At 40.0% G+C, this 17,929-nt stretch overlaps 1 protein-coding gene across 4 annotated transcripts; it reads left to right on the top strand.

Moving 5' to 3' along the window:
- Positions 1-240: 240 nt before the first annotated feature.
- Positions 241-16,375, top strand: LOC134751162 (protein LTV1 homolog). Of its 4 annotated transcripts, none has more exons than XM_063686534.1 (11): positions 241-363; positions 446-601; positions 1,502-1,621; positions 3,737-3,890; positions 7,308-7,430; positions 7,943-8,037; positions 8,916-9,059; positions 10,167-10,324; positions 12,377-12,524; positions 14,830-15,011; positions 16,153-16,375. In XM_063686534.1, the coding sequence occupies exons 1-11, from the start codon at positions 361-363 to the stop codon at positions 16,328-16,330; spliced, it is 1,461 nt and encodes a 486-aa protein (XP_063542604.1). In that variant the 5' UTR covers positions 241-360; the 3' UTR covers positions 16,331-16,375. The 4 variants fall into 4 exon arrangements, with proteins under 4 accessions (XP_063542604.1, XP_063542603.1, XP_063542601.1 ...); XM_063686533.1 differs by having other exon boundaries at positions 8,913-9,059; XM_063686531.1 differs by having other exon boundaries at positions 7,937-8,037.
- Positions 16,376-17,929: the final 1,554 nt, after the last annotated feature.

Below are 17,929 nucleotides of genomic sequence, written 5' to 3'. Positions count from 1 at the left end.
GTAATGTTGGTTAGCCTGTCAAAATGGCTCCGGTGGCGTTCGAAAACCTCTTAAATGTATTCAAAAGTTTAAACCTTATTTGTGACTTTATTAATGAAACCCATTATTAACTTTTATTTGACATCATTTTTATACGTTTGATAAAAAATACAAGTTTAATCCTTAAGAGTTCATTTTGTACAACAAAAAAATAACTAAATTTCTAAAATACTTTCTATTAATATACTCACCACTGAACGACCTCACGTCACTCTCCCTTTGTCACTGACGTTTCACGTTTGCCAAAACAACACATGTTTTGTGCATTTTCGTGTATTATTTTTAATTCCCTTGCCCTCTGACTAAAGCAGTGCATTCAAGATGGTACAAACGTGTATTATTTCTATTTTTGTTACTAAATTACGCATAAACTTTTAGTCTAACCATTAAATTCTAACCTTTTCAGCCTAAAACCAAGAAGTTTATAGATCGAAAGAAGGCTGTAACGTTCAATCTAGTGCACAGATCGCAGCGGGACCCCTTGGCCGCGGACGAGAGCGCCCCGCAGAGGGTCTTGGTGCCCGTCAATGCCGCAGTACCACCGAGGAAAGAAAAGGAACCTGTGAGTTATTTTGTAACCTACATATTACAATGTTAGTAAAATGAATTAATTGGCGGGATAGATCATTTCACTTATTGCTAATTTGCGTGTTTGAGTACGTATAATATGGCTTAAAACCTGTTTCAAGTTTTTGTAAGTGTCCAAAGCCTCCATAAAAACCAGATAAAAAAAATAAAAAAAAAAGTTTTTGTAAGGGTAAAATTAAGATTTTTTCAATTGTGTCACAGAATATATAGTACGCAGAGTAGTAGCAACCCAAGACGACACTTGCTGTCTAACCGTGTAGTGAAAGTGTAGAACAGTTTGCCCGAATCCGTAATCAGTGCGCCTTCAGTGAACTCCTTTAAAAACAGGCTCGACAAACATTTTACGAATGGACAAAACACAAGTGCAGGACATTGATATGCACGTATCAGCTATTTTAAGCTGCCTGTGCATTCGTATATAATAATAATATTAGGTACAAAAGATTCACTCCCTAACAAAACGCGACTTCCTCAAAACATCAGAAGTTCTATTTACTTTTATTTATAGTTCTGTAGGAAGCAACCAACTTTTATTTTTGTCAAAGTGTCACACCATAACTCAGTGAATTTGATCGCTTTCTTCATTACCGAAAAATGGAGTTGGTCATTTTCGGCATAACTACCATCATTTTATTTAACAGAATGCTGCTAGGGAAGATTCACCATTCAAGGTATTAAGATTATTAAAGTTTCAATATTTTGTTACAATTTATTTAAGGTGTATCGGGTAATTCCGACTACTTCGAAATGTTGGCTAATTCCGAAAATCACCCATAATTCCATCGCAATATAGGTGATTTTCGGAATTAGCCGACATTTCGAAGTAGTCGTAGTTACACAAATACACCTTACCTACATTATGTATGTGTTGTAGGAGCTAACACCCGAGCAGCGCATTGAGGAACAACGCAAGTATGGGGTCTACTTCGATGATGACTACAACTATCTGCAGCATCTCAAGGACACTAAGGAGGTCACCCTCGTCCTGCAACCTGTGAGTGCTACTACATTTTGTTTTTAGTACCCATGAGCAGCATAGATGTAGATGTAGTATAGGGACGCCCGGCCGGAAGCAGGCTGTCGATCGCGTGTCTCGTTCATTCAGCCCAGTTCCCTGAAGTTGGAGCTGCAAGTTACTGTCCCGGCGGCATTCCCACACTATTCTCCTCAAATCTTCTTGCTTTCCTGCAGAACAGAAGGACATCTTTAAGTTCGATATCCTTTAGTTAGTTATCTTTCAGTGTGTCTCTATCGAATGTATTATATCGCGTTGCCGCATACATAATACACTCTGCTAGTAAGTGAAAGCTAGTCTCCTCCTTGCCACAATGTGGACAGGAGGCGTCTCTACTGATATCCATTATCTTAAGATGTCTGTTGAGGGTGTTATGACCTGTCACTACAGGTATCACTATACCTGTCAGTAATTTCAGACCTCTTTCATACCTCTGATCATCATCTTCGACTGTCTGCATCCAGTTTCGTAGTCATCTGGAACAAAAAGCCAAACTGGCCTCCAAAAAGCTTGGGGTGCTTAACAGAGCCAAACAGTACTTCACACCGGGTCACCGACTTTTGTTATATAAAGCACAGGTTCGACCCCATATGGAGTACTGTTCTCATCTCTGGTCTGGTGCTCCACAATACCAGCTCCTTCCCCTTGACTCCATCCAACGTCGGGCAGTTCGTATTGTCGGCAATTCCGAACTTACTGACGGCTTAGAACCTCTTAGTCTTCGGAGAGACGTTGGCTCTCTTTGCATGTTCTACCGTCTGTACAATGGGGAATGTTCCGAAGAACTTTTTGATCTGGTGCCATCGTCTCGTTTCTATCACCGCACCTCCCGCCAAAGGAGCAAAGCTCATCCTCACTTCTTAGACACATGGCACACCATGAATAAGCGGGCATCCCGCTCGTTTCTTCCCAGAACGTGCAGAATGTGGAATGAGTTGCCTCCTGAGGTATTTCCTTTGTGCTACGACATGGGATTCTTCAAGAAGCGGGTATTTAGGGTTCTCAAGGGTCGGCAATGCTTAAGTGGCTCCTGTGATGTTGCTTACGTCCATGGGCGACGATGACTGCTTCCCATCAGGCGGCTCGTCTGCTCGTTTGCTGAATATCACATAAAAAAAATAAAAAAAAAGTTTCCCCTTCCCATTCTTTCTGTGCTTCCTTCTTTCTTTGCTTTACCTTTTCTATGACTCCCTTCGTGACATCCGCTGACATCGGGAGAGCCGGTTCCGGACCTATGTATCCAGTCTCCGCCCCTATCCTCGCCAGCTCGTCCGCTTTCTCATTTCCCGTTACTCCGTGGTGCCCAGGTACCCATGCCACCGTGACACTTCTTTGCTCGCCTATCAGGTTAAGCTCCTCTCAACATTCTCTCACAAGAGAGGTGACCGAAATTTTCAGTGAGCAGCATAATATTTGAGCAAGCATTTTTAAGTTGTTTTTTCTCACTTTAATATTCTGTCATTTTACTTCTTTCTCTTCCTTGTCGTATTCTCATGGCTGCGGGACGTGACGAGTGCGGACTCTCTTCACAAGTGCTGACCAAGCTGCTATTATTTTGGGCCCAGTGCATACTAGCCTGCAATGTGGCATTTGTCGCTGACATTATTATGTCCAGGGGCATAGCAAGAGGATATGGCGCCCGGGGCAGTCACCAAATTTGCGCCCCCTGACGACTGACAAAAGTTTCCCTGCTGCTTGCTGCCTTAGTTTTACATAGTAAAAGTTTTCTAATATTATTGTTTTTCATTTTACTATATTAAGGACCCCTGTCGGGTATAGGCCTCCTCCATATCTTTCCACCTTTCTCGGTCTTTTGCCTTGATTAGCCAATTTTCTCCAGCTGTGGCTATGATATCCTTGGACCACCTTGTTATGGGTTTTCCCACCTTCCTTTTGCCATGGGGTCCTGGCCACTTTGTGACTTTGTTGGTCCATCTGTCATCTGTCAATCTTCCTATGTGGCCGGCCCATCTCCATTTCTGTTTTAGCACAAACTCGAGTGCATCTATGATGTTTGTTTTGGATCGTATGTACTTGCTGTTAACCTTGTCCTTTAGTTTTATACTGAGAATGCTCCTTTCCCTTATATTTTAGAAAGCAACACATAAACGGAAAGAGAAATGTCAGCCGTCAGCCGACGAGGATGAGCCAGTGATCCCCGTGGCGGAGAAGCTGAACCTGCCGAGCTCTGTGTTCGCATCCGCTGTTGAAGAAGATGTTGGTTTGCTCAACAAGGCTGCTACACAAGGTATCATGATTGTTACAGAGAGTGAAATGCTAATAAAAACCGGCCAAGTGCGAGTAGGACTCGCGCACCGTGGGTTCCGTACTTTTCAGTATTTGTTGTTATAGTGGCAACAGAAATACATCATCTGTGTAAATTTTCAACTGTCTAGCTATCACGGTTCATGAGATACAGCCTGGTAACAGACAGACAGACGGACAGCGGAGTCTTAGTAATAGGGTCCCGTTTTTACCCGTTGGGTACGGAACCCTAAAAATGGGGTTGGCCTGTCGAAGTATTTTCCAGATGGCGCCAGCATAGCTTGTCCTGTCAATTTCTAGAATTTCTTTTCTGAAATTTTATGGCCTGGATTGTAGCCCTTTAAGCCAAATCTCATAGAACAAACCTAGGGAAAGGGTCAAGCTATGATGGAGCCATCTATACAAACCTTTGACAGTTGCCAATCCCATATCACCCTTTCAAAAATTGTATGCTTGCTGTTGTTGATAATTTTCTAAGGCCCACCGAAAAGAAGGTTGTTGATGTATCGGGATCTGTTTTTCATGTATGGACTTTGCCTATGATCGCCTCTTGTTAACCGACTTCAATTTCATAGAAGGAGGAGGTTCTGTATTCGGTTGTGGCTATGTTTTTTTTTTTTTTTTTTTTTTTTTTTATGTATGTTCACCGATTATTCCGAGACCCGTGGTCTGATTTGAGTAATTCTTTTTTTGTTCGAAAGGAGCTACTTCCAAGTTGGTCCCATATTAATCTGGTTCTGATCTGATGATGGGATCCCTGAGGAATTGAGGGAACTCCTCAATTTTTAAAGGCACATGTATGGTGATTTGGGTGTTTTCATAAGCAACTTTAGCATTTTCTCTCGAAAACGACCAATTTGATGAATTGCACCTGATGATGATGATTGTTTTGAAGATAGTGATGATGATTTTTTTATTGTAGGATGTTCAGCGAATACTCCGAGACCCGTGGTCCGACTTGAACAATTCTTTTTTTGTTTGAAAGGAACTACCTCCAAGGTGGTCCCACATTAATCTGGTGCTGTTCTGATGATGGGATCCATGAGGAACTGAGGGAACTCCTCAATTTTTAAAGGCACATGTATGGTGATTTGGTCGTTTTCTTAAGCAAATTGAGCATTTTTTCTCGAAAACCACCTGATGAAGTGGAGCTGATGATGATGATTGTTTTGATGATAATGATTTCAGCGATTACTCCGGCACCCATGATCCGATTTGAGTTATTCTTTTTCTGTTTGAAAGAAGTTACCTCTCCAAGGTGTTTTCGTAATATTTTTGGTTTTGATCTGATGATGGAATCCGTGAGGAATTGAGGGAACTCCTCAATTTTTAAAGGCACGTGTGTGGTAATTTCGGTGTTTTCTAAAGTAACTCAAGCATTTCCTCCCCAAAACCACCAATTTGATGTAGTGCAACTGTAGCCTAACCACGAGTTTGACACTAAATATTCTTCGTAACTTACTTTGTACACTAATATGCTAGTACGAGCGAGATGCATAAACAGTAAGTTACGCACACGATAGCGAATATATCAATGTCAAACTCGTGGTAAGGCTACTGATAACTGATTTTTGATGTAGGTAGTGTTGGAAACAACCAAAGAGACTGAGAGGTGAAGGTAGAGGGTATTAGTGTTTGGGGGGTTTGAGGTTGGGGGTTGAGGGGAGGTGAGTTGATGGGTCGGGGACTGTGGGGTTGGGAGTTAAGGGATCGGGGGTTAGGGCTAGAAGTTAAGGGGTCTGGGGTTAGGGGTCGGGGAATGGCGGTTGAAGGGTTGGTGGTTTAGGGTCGAGGGGTTCAGTGATCAGGGGTTGATGTGCTGTGAGGTTGAGTGATCACCGGGTTTGAGGGATTGGGTCAGTGGCGGGGCGGAGAATGGATTTAGTGACAGGAATGATTTCCCAGACGGACTCGAGGAAAATTCTGATTATTTAATAAAGTTTACGAATTTAAAGTTAAACATCATTATGTTTTTCATTCATGCGTCACGCTCTTAACAATGTTTTAAAACTAAAAATGGAAAAATAAAAACTTTTATAAAAAAAAAGATAAACCGACTTCAAAAAGGATGAAATAAAATATTATCCTTTTTAGGGTTCCGTGTTTAAGTATATGCGTTACCAACTGATATTTTTGAAGTCGGTGCCAAGCCAAGTACTCCAAGTAGTAACAATACCAGTCAAAAATAATCAGCTTTATGTCTATAAATCCCATTACAACTGTACAAATATTATAAACGTGAAAGCAATTATGTCTGCCTCTTTGTTACCTTTTCATGGCTAAACAACTGAACCGCTTTAGCTGAAATTTTGCATGAAGGTTCCTTGAATTGTTTTATATTTTGAAATGTAGTCCTCTGGATAAGCGACAGTCCCAATCCCACACTTGCGTGCTATGACTGTTCAAGAATTAGTAAGAAATGCTCTTTAAAAAAATACGACGACAAAACGTATTAGATTTACACTAACGTGCCGACAAGCATGGTACGAACTGCGCCAAGAAGGTTCAACCGTGTGTTCTGTTCTGAGGTGTACAGAAAGTACGTTTATTGTCGTCGTGTACGCTGCGTCTTACATAGGCGAACACTCGCGAACGCGAAGCGAAGCAACGCGGCACGGCGCGGCCGGCCCAAGGCGTTCGCGTTCGCAACGAGATCGCCTACGTAGGACACTTCTATATCTATGTATCTTTATCGAATTGCACCAAAATCATTATGAATATATGGTTTAAAATTTGGCTTGGCACCGACTTCAAAAATATCAGTTGGTAACGCATATACTTAAACACGGAACCCTAAAAAGGATAATATTTTATTTCATCCTTTTTGAAGTCGGTTTATCTTTTTTTTTATAAAAGTTTTTATCCCTTGTCTGTTCAGGGTCTGAATACAAAGGAGTAGTGCCAAGGAAAATCTTTAAATTCAGTCCTCAGTCCACACAGAGCGAACATACGCGCGAGGCAATTTCCTCGCGCACAAAACGGCCAGTGTAGACGTGCCGCGGCCGAGGCGGCGCGAGCGAGGCATAAGGATATTTTTAAGGTTCCGTACCCAAAGGGTAAAAACGGGACCCTATTACTAAGACTCCGCTGTCCGTCTGTCTGTCACCAGGCTGTCGTGAACCGTGATAGCTAGACAGTTGAAATTTTCACAGATGATGTATTTCTGTTGCCGCTATAACAATATATACTAAAAACAGAATAAAATAAATATTTAAGTGGGTCTCCCATACAACAAAGGTAATTTCGCCGTTTTTTGCCGGTTTTTTAATAGTATTAAATTTTATTTTTGAAAAGCAAGGTAAAAGCTGTTGAAGAATTTTAAATCGGTTGTCTTTTTGTTGTATTTTGTTTTATATTATGTTAATAACCTAACATGTTGAAATGAAATGTGTTGGTGTAGGGTTGTGCCTGGACCTGGACCCTGAAGTGGTGGCAGCCCTGGATGAGGACTTCGACTTTGAGGACCCGGAGAATGAGCTGGAAGACAACTTCATCGAGCTGGCCATGGCCGAAGGAGGAGATGGTAGGTGTTTTTTTATAATTACTTATGTGCAAGTTTCGGAACGTTACGTTTGATAAAAAAAACATGAAAATTTCACAAAAAAGAAACGAAATATGCAAAAGTTTCATATTACATATTACACAAAATGATGAAATTTACGAAATTCTGGAAATTTGCAATTTTTTTAATTAATTTTTTTTAAATATAAAGATAAAGATTAAAGATAAAAAAAGTTTATTGCCATAAGTAGAAATTTTACATTGCCAGTGCCAGTTTTTGCCAGTGTAAATTCTATTTCTTTCCTTTTATGCTGTTTAGATTTTTATTGTTTGATGATTATTATTATTGTTCTATATAAAGTATGCCTTCTTTCATCTCTTTGTGATATTTTAAGAAAAAAAAAATAACGTAATTTTCAATTAGGAATAAAATTAATCTATGTATGACAAAAAGACCCCTAAGGAATAATCCTTTTAACCACTGACAGATTTTGTCAGTTAAAGGTAAAAAACGTGTGTTTTCGTCAGGATCAGATGGCGAAGAATACGAAGATGATGACAGCATGGCCAACGACTCCGACCAGGCCTTCGCTTCAGATCTGGACTCAGATGACGACAGCAACCCACAGGTATGTCTGATGTAGACAAACTTATTATCGCCAGGCTCAGATGGAGAGAAGATGATGACAGCATGGCCAACGACTCCGACCAGGCCTTCGCTTCAGACCTGGACTCAGATGATGACAGCAACCCACAGGTACGTCTGATGTAGACAAACTTATTATCGCCAGGCTCAGATGAAGAGAAGATGATGACAGCATGGCCAACGACTCCGACCAGGCCTTCGCTTCAGACCTGGACTCAGATGATGACAGCAACCCACAGGTACGTCTGATGTAGACAAACTTATTATCGCCAGGCTCAGATGGAGAGAAGGTGATGACAGCATGGCCAACGACTCCGACCAGGCCTTCGCTTCAGATCTGGACTCAGATGACGACAGCAACCCACAGGTATGTCTGATGTAGACAAACTTATTATCGCCAGGCTCAGATGGAGAGAAGGTGATCACAGCATGGCCAACGACTCCGACCAGGCCTTCGCTTCAGACCTGGACTCAGACAACAGTAACCCACAGGTACGTGTGTCTGATCTATAGACAAACTTACTTATTTTATTATGGTTAGAGAGTGGTTTATGCGTAGTGGGAATCGGATCAGGGCCGGATTTAGAGGTCTGGAGGCCCCCCAGGCCCCAAATTATTTTTCTCAAGTCTCTATTGTGGGGGCCCCTCTTTTAGTAGCCCCGGTTGCCCTTTCCTAAATCCGGCCCTGAAGGATACAGTTACCATCAGATGTATCGGAGCGGCTAAGGCGCTCACAAATATCTGAACACGCCTCTATTGTCAAGGCGTCAGAGTGCGTGTTCAGATATTTTTAAGCACCTCGGCAGCTCCGATATGTCTGATGGCGACTGTACCAACGTAATCTGTGCTTTGTGTTAGCAGGAGACGCGCCGCATGCCGGTGTGGGAGCGGGAGAGGGAGCGCGAGCAGGACGACACCAGGTCGCGGTTCTCGCAGTACTCCATGTCCTCGAGCGTCATCAGACGGAACCAGGGACTCACACTCCTAGATGATCGCTTTGAAAAGGTAAGGGTTTTAATCAAAACTTTCTTATTAAGTATAGAATAATAAGTTTTTGCCAAAAATTCCATTTTTGGTACAAGCTTTTATCGTTGACTGTACTTTTTTCCACAGTCAACTAATACTCATCGAGACAATTCTAAAAACCCCAAACACAATTAGGTTGCGTTATTTTATCACAGAGTTCCTATGACCACCTCCTGTCTTCATCAGATCAGCTCGATGGTACCATAATATTGCATTGTCACCCGACTTACATGCGTATGCAAATTTTCAGCTTCATCGGAAACCGGGAAGATAGTTAACTTAGTTACCTTAGATGCCATTACGTAGTTACATACAGCTCGACCTAATAAAAGCGTGTTAAAAAGTGGAAAAAATACTGCCTTGAGACATGAACTCACGGCCTCTGGAACGATACTCTAGCACTCTAGCCAACTGAGCCACCGAGACCTCATCCATAGCCAGTGAACCTTTCCACCATATGGGTCTAGGCAAAGAGGATATAATAGGTTAGAGCGATACTGTCATAGTAAATTTTGTAGCTGCAGTAAATTCACTGCCATCTATCGACACACTTTAAAACTAAAAATGAAGATGTATAAAAATACCATTAAATGTATTTATTTATTTTAAACTTTATTGCACAAGAACAAGTACAAAAGGCGGACTTAATGCCTTGAGGCATTCTCTACCAGTCAATCACTGGGCCAAACAGAAATTAGTTAAGGTGGGTGCAGTGCGATGCGAAAAAAAAAATTCTAAATATAAATTCTAATACAATATACAAACTAGTAATATGAATATGAATAAATGATTTTTTTATTTGCATTAATTATTTTTATATGATTTTGACCCATTTTCTTTCACTGATATGCGTTAAAATTGTTAAATAACAAACGAAACCGTCAACGCCATCTATCCGAGAGTAGGCCAAAGGTAGTGGAGCCATCAGATCGAGAATCAAATTTTCTTGATTTTCGAGGCACTTTTTTTTCCTTAGATCGTTTTTTCCTGTATCCATCTATTACGGAGTTGTATCTATTTTTGGTCTAGGGGACCCTAGCGACATCTATCGTGGGAGCGTTACACTTAAACGGCTCCTTATTGTAGATGTTTGCCGAGTACGACGACACCGAGCTCGGCGCGCTGGAGTGCGAGGACATCGAGGGCTTCATGCCGGAGTCCCACGACATGCTGCTGAAGGCTGCCGAGGAGTTCGAGGAGTCCCGGAGGAGGCAGCAACTGGATAAGGAGAGGGAGATTGCCAGGTCAGTCTATATAATTAATAATGTAGAGAATGTTCAGATGAATATGACACAGAGCTCGGCGCGCTGCGGCCGTAGCACGGTCGCATTTTTATCACCTGTCACTAAGCCTGTCACGTTCTAACGAGTATGTAAGTGCGAAAGTGACAGGCATAGTGACAGGCGATAACAATGGAACCATGCTGCCCCCGCTGGACTGCTAGAAGGTCGAGGGCTTCATGCCGGAGTCCCATGTTGCTGAAGGCTGCTGAGGAGTTTGAGGAATCCCGGAGGAGGCAGCAACTGGATAAGGAGAGGGAGATTGCCAGGTCAGTCTATACAGGGTGGCTATCAAATAAGTGCATTCCCGTTGCCAGGGAGGTTTTGGGATTATACTGAGCAACTTTTACTATGGGACCAACCCCGAAATAGCGAAAAAAATTTGGCTGTTTCATACATTTTGGCTGGTCCATTTTCTATGGGAGGTAAAATTTTTTTTTTGTCACTCGTCGCCATGGTTACGTTCTCCTGGGCAACTCTTAAAATCCTGATTTGATTTAAAAAAAATACAAATTATTTAATTTAGACTTTAAAAATCCATATTTCACCTTTCTTGTAGGAGTTTTTTAGGGTTCCGTACCTTAAAAGGGAAAAACGGAACCCTTATAGGATCACTCGTGCGTCTGTCTGTCTGTCACAGCCAGCGGCGGCTGGTGATTCTATATTATGGGTGTTCACTATCACAGTAAAAAACTACACATTCAATTAACCGACACAAAATACGGTCATTGAACTCTCTTATAGAATTTCGCTATTACGAATATCTTGACGACCGATAGACGCTAACTGCAGTTCATTTTACAAATGGATTCTAGGTTGTGAATGTTGTTTTCAAATTTTATGGAAATATGTGCTAAATTGTTAACACATCGGTTTCGGTCCAAGCAAACTCACCGCACAGCCGTCGCCCGGCCCGCCCGCGCCCGCTCCAAACAAGACATATACTTAGGTACATACATGTACTTAGGTAGGTAACACGATAAACTAAAACACCTAGTTACTTTTATCACAGCGACATAACACAACCACGGTGTTTTTGCATATTGATCTTATTTAATGACATATAAGTTTTTGTTTTTGACGAACATTGTTACGAAAGTTCAAGGTTTTCCTTTTATATTGAACTCGAGTCGATTTTGTAAACTTTTTTCACATTCTCCCGTTAAATTCATTCATTTTAAATACCTCACAACAAACAAATTATGTGCACTTACTGCTTAAACTCTTGGTTAATTATTTATAATAAAAAAATGCCAAAATTCCATTCACGCGCGTACTTTAAAATTGACTACTAACTAAGGTCTGTTTACAAACAAGTGACAATATGGCGCGCACAATGCGCGCGCATTCGACGAGAGGGCGCAAGGTCAAACGGGCTACGGAGCGCCGCTCCAATTTTACCTCTTTCTTCATAGAAAATCTTCTGTTTCACGTGCGGAACTGTAGCGAAACTTCTCTTTCGCTCTCATTGAATTTCCTATTGATTTTATGTACTAAATCTTTTTCATAGGAGCGCAATCCAAAGCGCTCCGCTTCGCGCGTTACCTATGATTCCTATGAAATTATAGGAGTAGGCCGAGTAGTATAGGCCGTCTATAAACTTATAATGAATAAAGGTAATTATTTAATTGGTATTTTACTTTTGTACGATAGATCTTAAAGAGTAATATATTAATTAGGCACTATAATTTCATTATGATTATTTATGGGAGTGCACTGCACAAGCGCTCCTTAGAGGAAGCCGCGCCTGGTCACAGCCTATTTTCTCCGAAACTACTGGACCAATTAAGTTGAAATTTGGTATACATATGTAAGTTTGTGACCCAAAGACGGACATGTAACGTAAACAAATGAATTTTTAACACGGGGGAACCTTTTGGGGGGTAAATGAGAAAATTAAAAAATAAAGTTTTTCAAACTATATCGTGTTACATATCAAATGAAAGAGCTCATTGTGAGAATTTGAAATATATTTTTTTTATAATTTTATTTTATTGTTGAATGCGTCTCCGCCAGGATTCAACGTCTGCAGGAAATCGAGGAGGAGTCTGAAGAGGAACTGGAAACTATAGAGGTGCCCAGAGAGGAGAAGTGGGACTGCGAGACCATCCTCTCCACCTACTCGAACCTCTACAACCATCCCAAGATCATTGAGGAACCCAAGGTATAGTCACAGGGCGGACACGCTATACATCAAACATCACTTGCGTTTCTATGTGTGAACGGCACGTCTGTACACGCGTCATGCGTCATAGTGCATATGCGCCGGCAAACGGCCGTCAATCTGGTGTCGCGGGGCGAGGTTATTCGAGTCGGGGCGGGGCGGGGCGTGGCCGTTCTGTATGATAATACTGTTACTTATTCTGTGGTATAGTCGTATATGTTCTTCAAAACCTGCCATCATTTAGGGGTCATCCATTAATTACATCACACGTTTAGGGGGGGGGGGGGCTCAAAAAATTGACATGTGACAAGGGGGAGGGGGGAGTCACAAACTTTGTGACGACACATTAGCTAATTTAAATTATTTTATTCGCTGTTAAATAACAAGTTTTGTGGAACGATAATCGTTTTTAATCGTTTAATTTTCTTTCTTATCTTTTTTGGGTTATAAAATTACTAATATTTCTTTTGTCAAAAATATTTTGATAAAATAATAATAATACTTAATTCGATTTGCCGATTTCATTGAAAACATGTGACGTCACACCAGGGGGGAAGGGTTTGCCAAATGTGACCAACTGTGACAAGGAGGGAGGGGTCAAAAAACCACGAAATTCGTGTGACGTAATTAATGGATGAACCCTAAGTATTATTACTAACGTATAAAACCGGCACAGAGAACCAGTATTTTGCGCCGTTAGTTGATGTTGTTTTGATATCAAACCATAGAAGCGGAGCGTCAATCTCGCGACCTAAACGCGTAAGCGCCATGAATTTTACGGCGCTTACGACGTTTTGGTCGCATGGTACAGGTTGTGATTGCGACAATTTCATTGTTTGGTATGGCTTCTCTATAGTATTAATAACTCAATGCCTGCCAGAGACATAAGACTATCTTATGAACCGAATGGGCCCTACGGAAGACCAGCGCTGGCTGTATAGCTAGCATTATGCTGAGTTGGGTCCATTTCGTGATGCACACTTGATGATCTCTTCTTTTCATTTCATTTCATTTATTTGCACACATGGACAACTTTTCTTGCTTTTGTTGTCTGTACATGTTCGTACTTGTGTTGTGATCGTCACGAATAAATGTCTTTTATCTTTTATCTTTATCTTTTTTATGTACAGTCGAAGGCAAAAATATCGATCCAGACAAATGGCTCAAAAATATCAATCAATTTGTAGCTATTAGCTAAGTTGCTAATGTTTATTTTAAGACTGTTTGTTTCTCAATAAATTAAAAAAAAGGCTCAAAAATGTGTGATCACGACTTTATTGTCTAATCTAAGGTGTAAGAGCGTACACATATTTTTGAAACTTTGGGAATGTATATATATTTATGCCCTTTCTTCTTCTCTGGGTGTCAATACGAATAATTTATACAATATTTTCATTTTATACAAAATTTAAATCTATTTTTTAATAATTAGATTTAAAAACAAAGTAAATGTTTTCCCGCCAAACGTTGTCTATGGAAATATGTGACGTTTTCAATCAAAAGGTACCACATTGTCGCTTGTCGAAGGTTGATTTCTAATTGAAGCTATATGGAAATAGCCCCTTATTGACAACCGACAAAAAGTACCCTTTTGGATGAGAATGGCACATATAGGCTACGGTAACTGCTTACCATCAGGCGGGCCGTATGCTTGATTGCCACCGACGTGGTATAAAAAAAAAAATATAGTTTAAAAAAGTATATGTGATAGGCCTCAGCTGTGTTTCATATTTGTCTATTGCAAAACTTATCTAGTGTCTTATTTTGATAATATGTCCTTTGTTTTGTTATACTTTAATATAATAAAATGGGGCATTTTCTATGAAAAGGGACCTTATTGTCGATGGCGCTTACGCCGCACAGCGTCGCGCGGTATTGTATTTACATCGGAGCATTGTTTATAATGGCGTAAGCGCCATCGACAATAAGGTCCCTTTTTAGGATTCCGTACCCAAAGGGTAAAAACGGGACCCTATTACTAAGACTCCGCTGTCCGTCTGTTCGTCTGTCTGTCCGTCTGTCTGTCCGTCTGTCACCAGGCTGTATCTAATGTACCGTGATAGCTAGACAGTTGAAATTTTCACAGTGAATTTCTGTTGCCGCTATAACAACAAATACTAATAAAGAAACTCGCATACATACAAACATGAACCCTGAAAACAATACACTCCTTTTTGTGGGCAGTCGTGTAAAAAGTACGGAACACTCGGTGCGCGAGTCCGACTCGCACTTGTCCGGTTTTTTGCTTCGTTTTGGATTCATCCTTACTGCTTATGCTTTATTTGAATACAATATTATATTCCAGAAACCCGGCAAAATCCGCATCAACCCCAAGACGGGCATCCCCAAAGACGTGTTCGGTGACAATAAGTTGACGATGAAGTCCCTGGCCAAGTTCAACGCGCTGCAAGACACGGGAGATGATGATGATGATGCCGAAACCAACGCCGAGACGGTGCTCTCTACCCTCAGCGTGCTGTCCTTAAGGTGAGTAAATGTGACGTTTTCAATCAAAAGGTACCACATTGTCGCTTACCATAAGGACGAATATTGCTGGTATTGTTATACGAATAACCTGTCAGAGTTTCCTTATGGCAAGCCACAATGTGGTACCTTTTGATTGCAAACGACACAAATAATAGTACATTTCGATGCTAGTGCGGAAAGTATGTCATTACTACACGAGTACCGCAGATATCGGGACGAGTGAAGAATGACATTTCCGCACGTGTATCGAACGACGTTTTTTTTAATACAGTTGCGAAAAAATAAGAAAAGCAACAAGTAAGTAATGGAATTCGAAACTTTTATATTATTAATTCTGTGACATCATTGACATTATGAAGAGGTGTTTTTCTAGCTTTTATTCGACTAGAATAGATTTTTATTGAACCCACTTCAATGAAAGTTTTTTTTCAAATGCATGTTCTATAAGACAGAAACAATTGTAAATATTAAAACATTGTACTATTATTATCTAAATATCGTTATTTACGATTATTTGTGTATCGTATATTTATAAAAACAATATCGAATGTTGCCTTTGGAAACTTAAAACATTCTTGCAGTAAGAAAATACGCCTCTTCTTTGACAGGCGTTCCGTTCCATTCAGACAAATTATTAAGAACGGTTTTTCAACATTAAAAATAAACGTGTTATAATACTTATAATGATGAAGAGGTAAGTAATAAAATATGAAATATGCATATTTTTCGTATTCTTACATTAACAGTAAGTTTTTATGTTGATTACGACGTTTAAAGGAAACTAATATTAACACTCATCAATAAGTAGTCATGAATTGGAACAAGTAAAAATTTAAAAAAATAGGAAAAGTTCGCGAAAACCAAACTTTCCGCACGCTAAACAGCCACGAAAAGTAGCACTTTTTGAGCAACTGTATTAAAAAATATTATTATTATTCAGCCTATATAGTGTGGAAAGAATGAATGGGCCCTGGAGGGAAAGTACCTCAAAACCTTAAGTTAGCTCATATTGCGTAAACGAAACATTCTTTATATTTGAAAATAAACAACTGCATTCAGTTTTTTTTTTTTTTTTCAATTTTATCAAATTGAATACTAAATATAGGCCTAATGTTCCACATCACCCCGTGTGCCTTCACAGACCTAAAGACGAGGCCCCAGAAGAGAGAAAAGAACGCAAACGCCTCCTAAAAGAATACAGGAAAGAAAGAAGAGTAGAGAAGAAAGCCAACAAGGAGGCGTTTAAAGAAGAGAAGAAGAGGCAAGAGAAGGTCATGTTGAACAACAAGAATAACGTTCAGGGGAACCGGATACTGTAGGTTGTAGGAATATTTACTATTTAGCAATAAAGATATGTATTTAAATGTTGTTTTATTGACTTAGTCCCTACCAGAGATAGATATGTGGTATTTTCTATAAAAAGGGACCTTATTGTCGATGGCGCTTACGCCATTATAAACGATGCTCCGATATAAATACAATGCCGCGCGACGCCGTGCGGCGTAAGCGCCATCGACAATAAGGTCCCTTTTCATAGAAAATGCCCCATATAACTCCGTAATAGATGGATACAGTCTGAGGAAAAAACGTGCCACGAAAATCAAGAAAATTTGATTCTCGATCAGATGGCGCCACTACCTTCTTTCAGTGAAAGAACATGGGTCAAAATAATAAAAATAATTAATGCAAATAAAAAAAATCATTTATCCATATTTAAATACATTTTATCGTATTTTGTAAATCTTCATTTTTAGTTTTAAAGTGTGTCGATAGATGGCAGTGATTTTACTGTGGTTACAAAATTTACTATGACCAAAGATATATATAACTCCATAATAGATGGATACAGTCTAAGGAAAAAACGTGCCTCGAAAATCAAGAAAATTTGATTCTCGTTCAGAGGGCGCTACTAGTTTTGGCCTACAGTCGTATAGATGGCGTTGACGGTTTCGTTTGTTATTTAACAATTTTAACGCATATCAGTAAAAGAACATGGGTCAAAATAATAAAAATAATTATTGCAAATAAAAAAAAACATTTATCCATATTTAAATACATTTCATCGTATTTTTTAAATCTTCATTTTTAGTTTTAAAGTGTGTCGATAGATGGCAGTGATTTTACTGTGGTTACAAAATTTACTATGACAGTACCGCTCTATCCCATTATACCCTGTATGGTCCCTACTAATAGATGAGTAATAAGTATCTCTGTTTGTCTGTCTGTTACCTCTTCACGCTTAAACCGCTGAACCGATTTACATGAAATATGGTATAGAAATGGTAGCTAGCTTATCTGCATTTCGAGTATTGCGACCATGTACAGTCGCCATCAGATATATCGGAGCGGCCGAGGTGCTCGAAAATATCTGAACACGCACCTAGCGCCTTGACAATAGGTGCGTGTTCAGATATTTTCGAGCACCTCGGCCGCTCCGATATATCTGATGGCGACTGTACCATGCCATTTGTTTTAAACGTGTGAATATTTTCACGCATACACTGCTATTTGCATAATTATAATAGCAGGTATGGTAAGTATGCCTAACTCTTTAAACAGGTGTTTAGCTGGTGTATCAATTGGTACTCGTGCAAGGATTCTAAAGGCGAGTTTTTGTAGGCGAAAAACCCTTTCCCACTCTGCACAGCGACCCCAGAGTTCAGCCCCATATTGCAATAGAGAGTGAACGGTGGCGAAGTAGATTTAGATTTATTTATTTCATAATATTAAATTACATTATAAATTATTTTAACTTAATCTATACGAATTTTTATTATGATCGTCACTCATTACGGTGAAGATTAAAAAGCTAGGCCATTTTCATAGACTCGCTGTTGCTGGTATGATTGAGACTGCATGGTCTATATGCGTCTATATCTCCTTTGCTTATACCCTTTTCTTTAAAAATAGGGGCTACT

This window comes from Cydia strobilella, chromosome 21 (assembly GCF_947568885.1).
Source record: "Cydia strobilella chromosome 21, ilCydStro3.1, whole genome shotgun sequence".
Taxonomy (NCBI): Eukaryota; Metazoa; Arthropoda; class Insecta; order Lepidoptera; family Tortricidae; genus Cydia; species Cydia strobilella.
The sequence above is the reverse complement of the archived record's forward strand: the minus strand, read 5'-3'. Positions and strand labels throughout refer to the sequence as shown.

What these genes read in the sequence shown, in the direction of transcription:
- LOC134751162 (XM_063686530.1), top strand. An exon ending in CAACAAGGCTGCTACACAAG is followed by an intron (nt 3,891 to 7,307) that starts GTATCATGATTG and finishes GTGTTGGTGTAG; the next exon opens with GGTTGTGCCTGGACCTGGAC. An exon ending in CATGGCCGAAGGAGGAGATG is followed by an intron (nt 7,431 to 7,936) that starts GTAGGTGTTTTT and finishes TGTTTTCGTCAG; the next exon opens with GATCAGATGGCGAAGAATAC.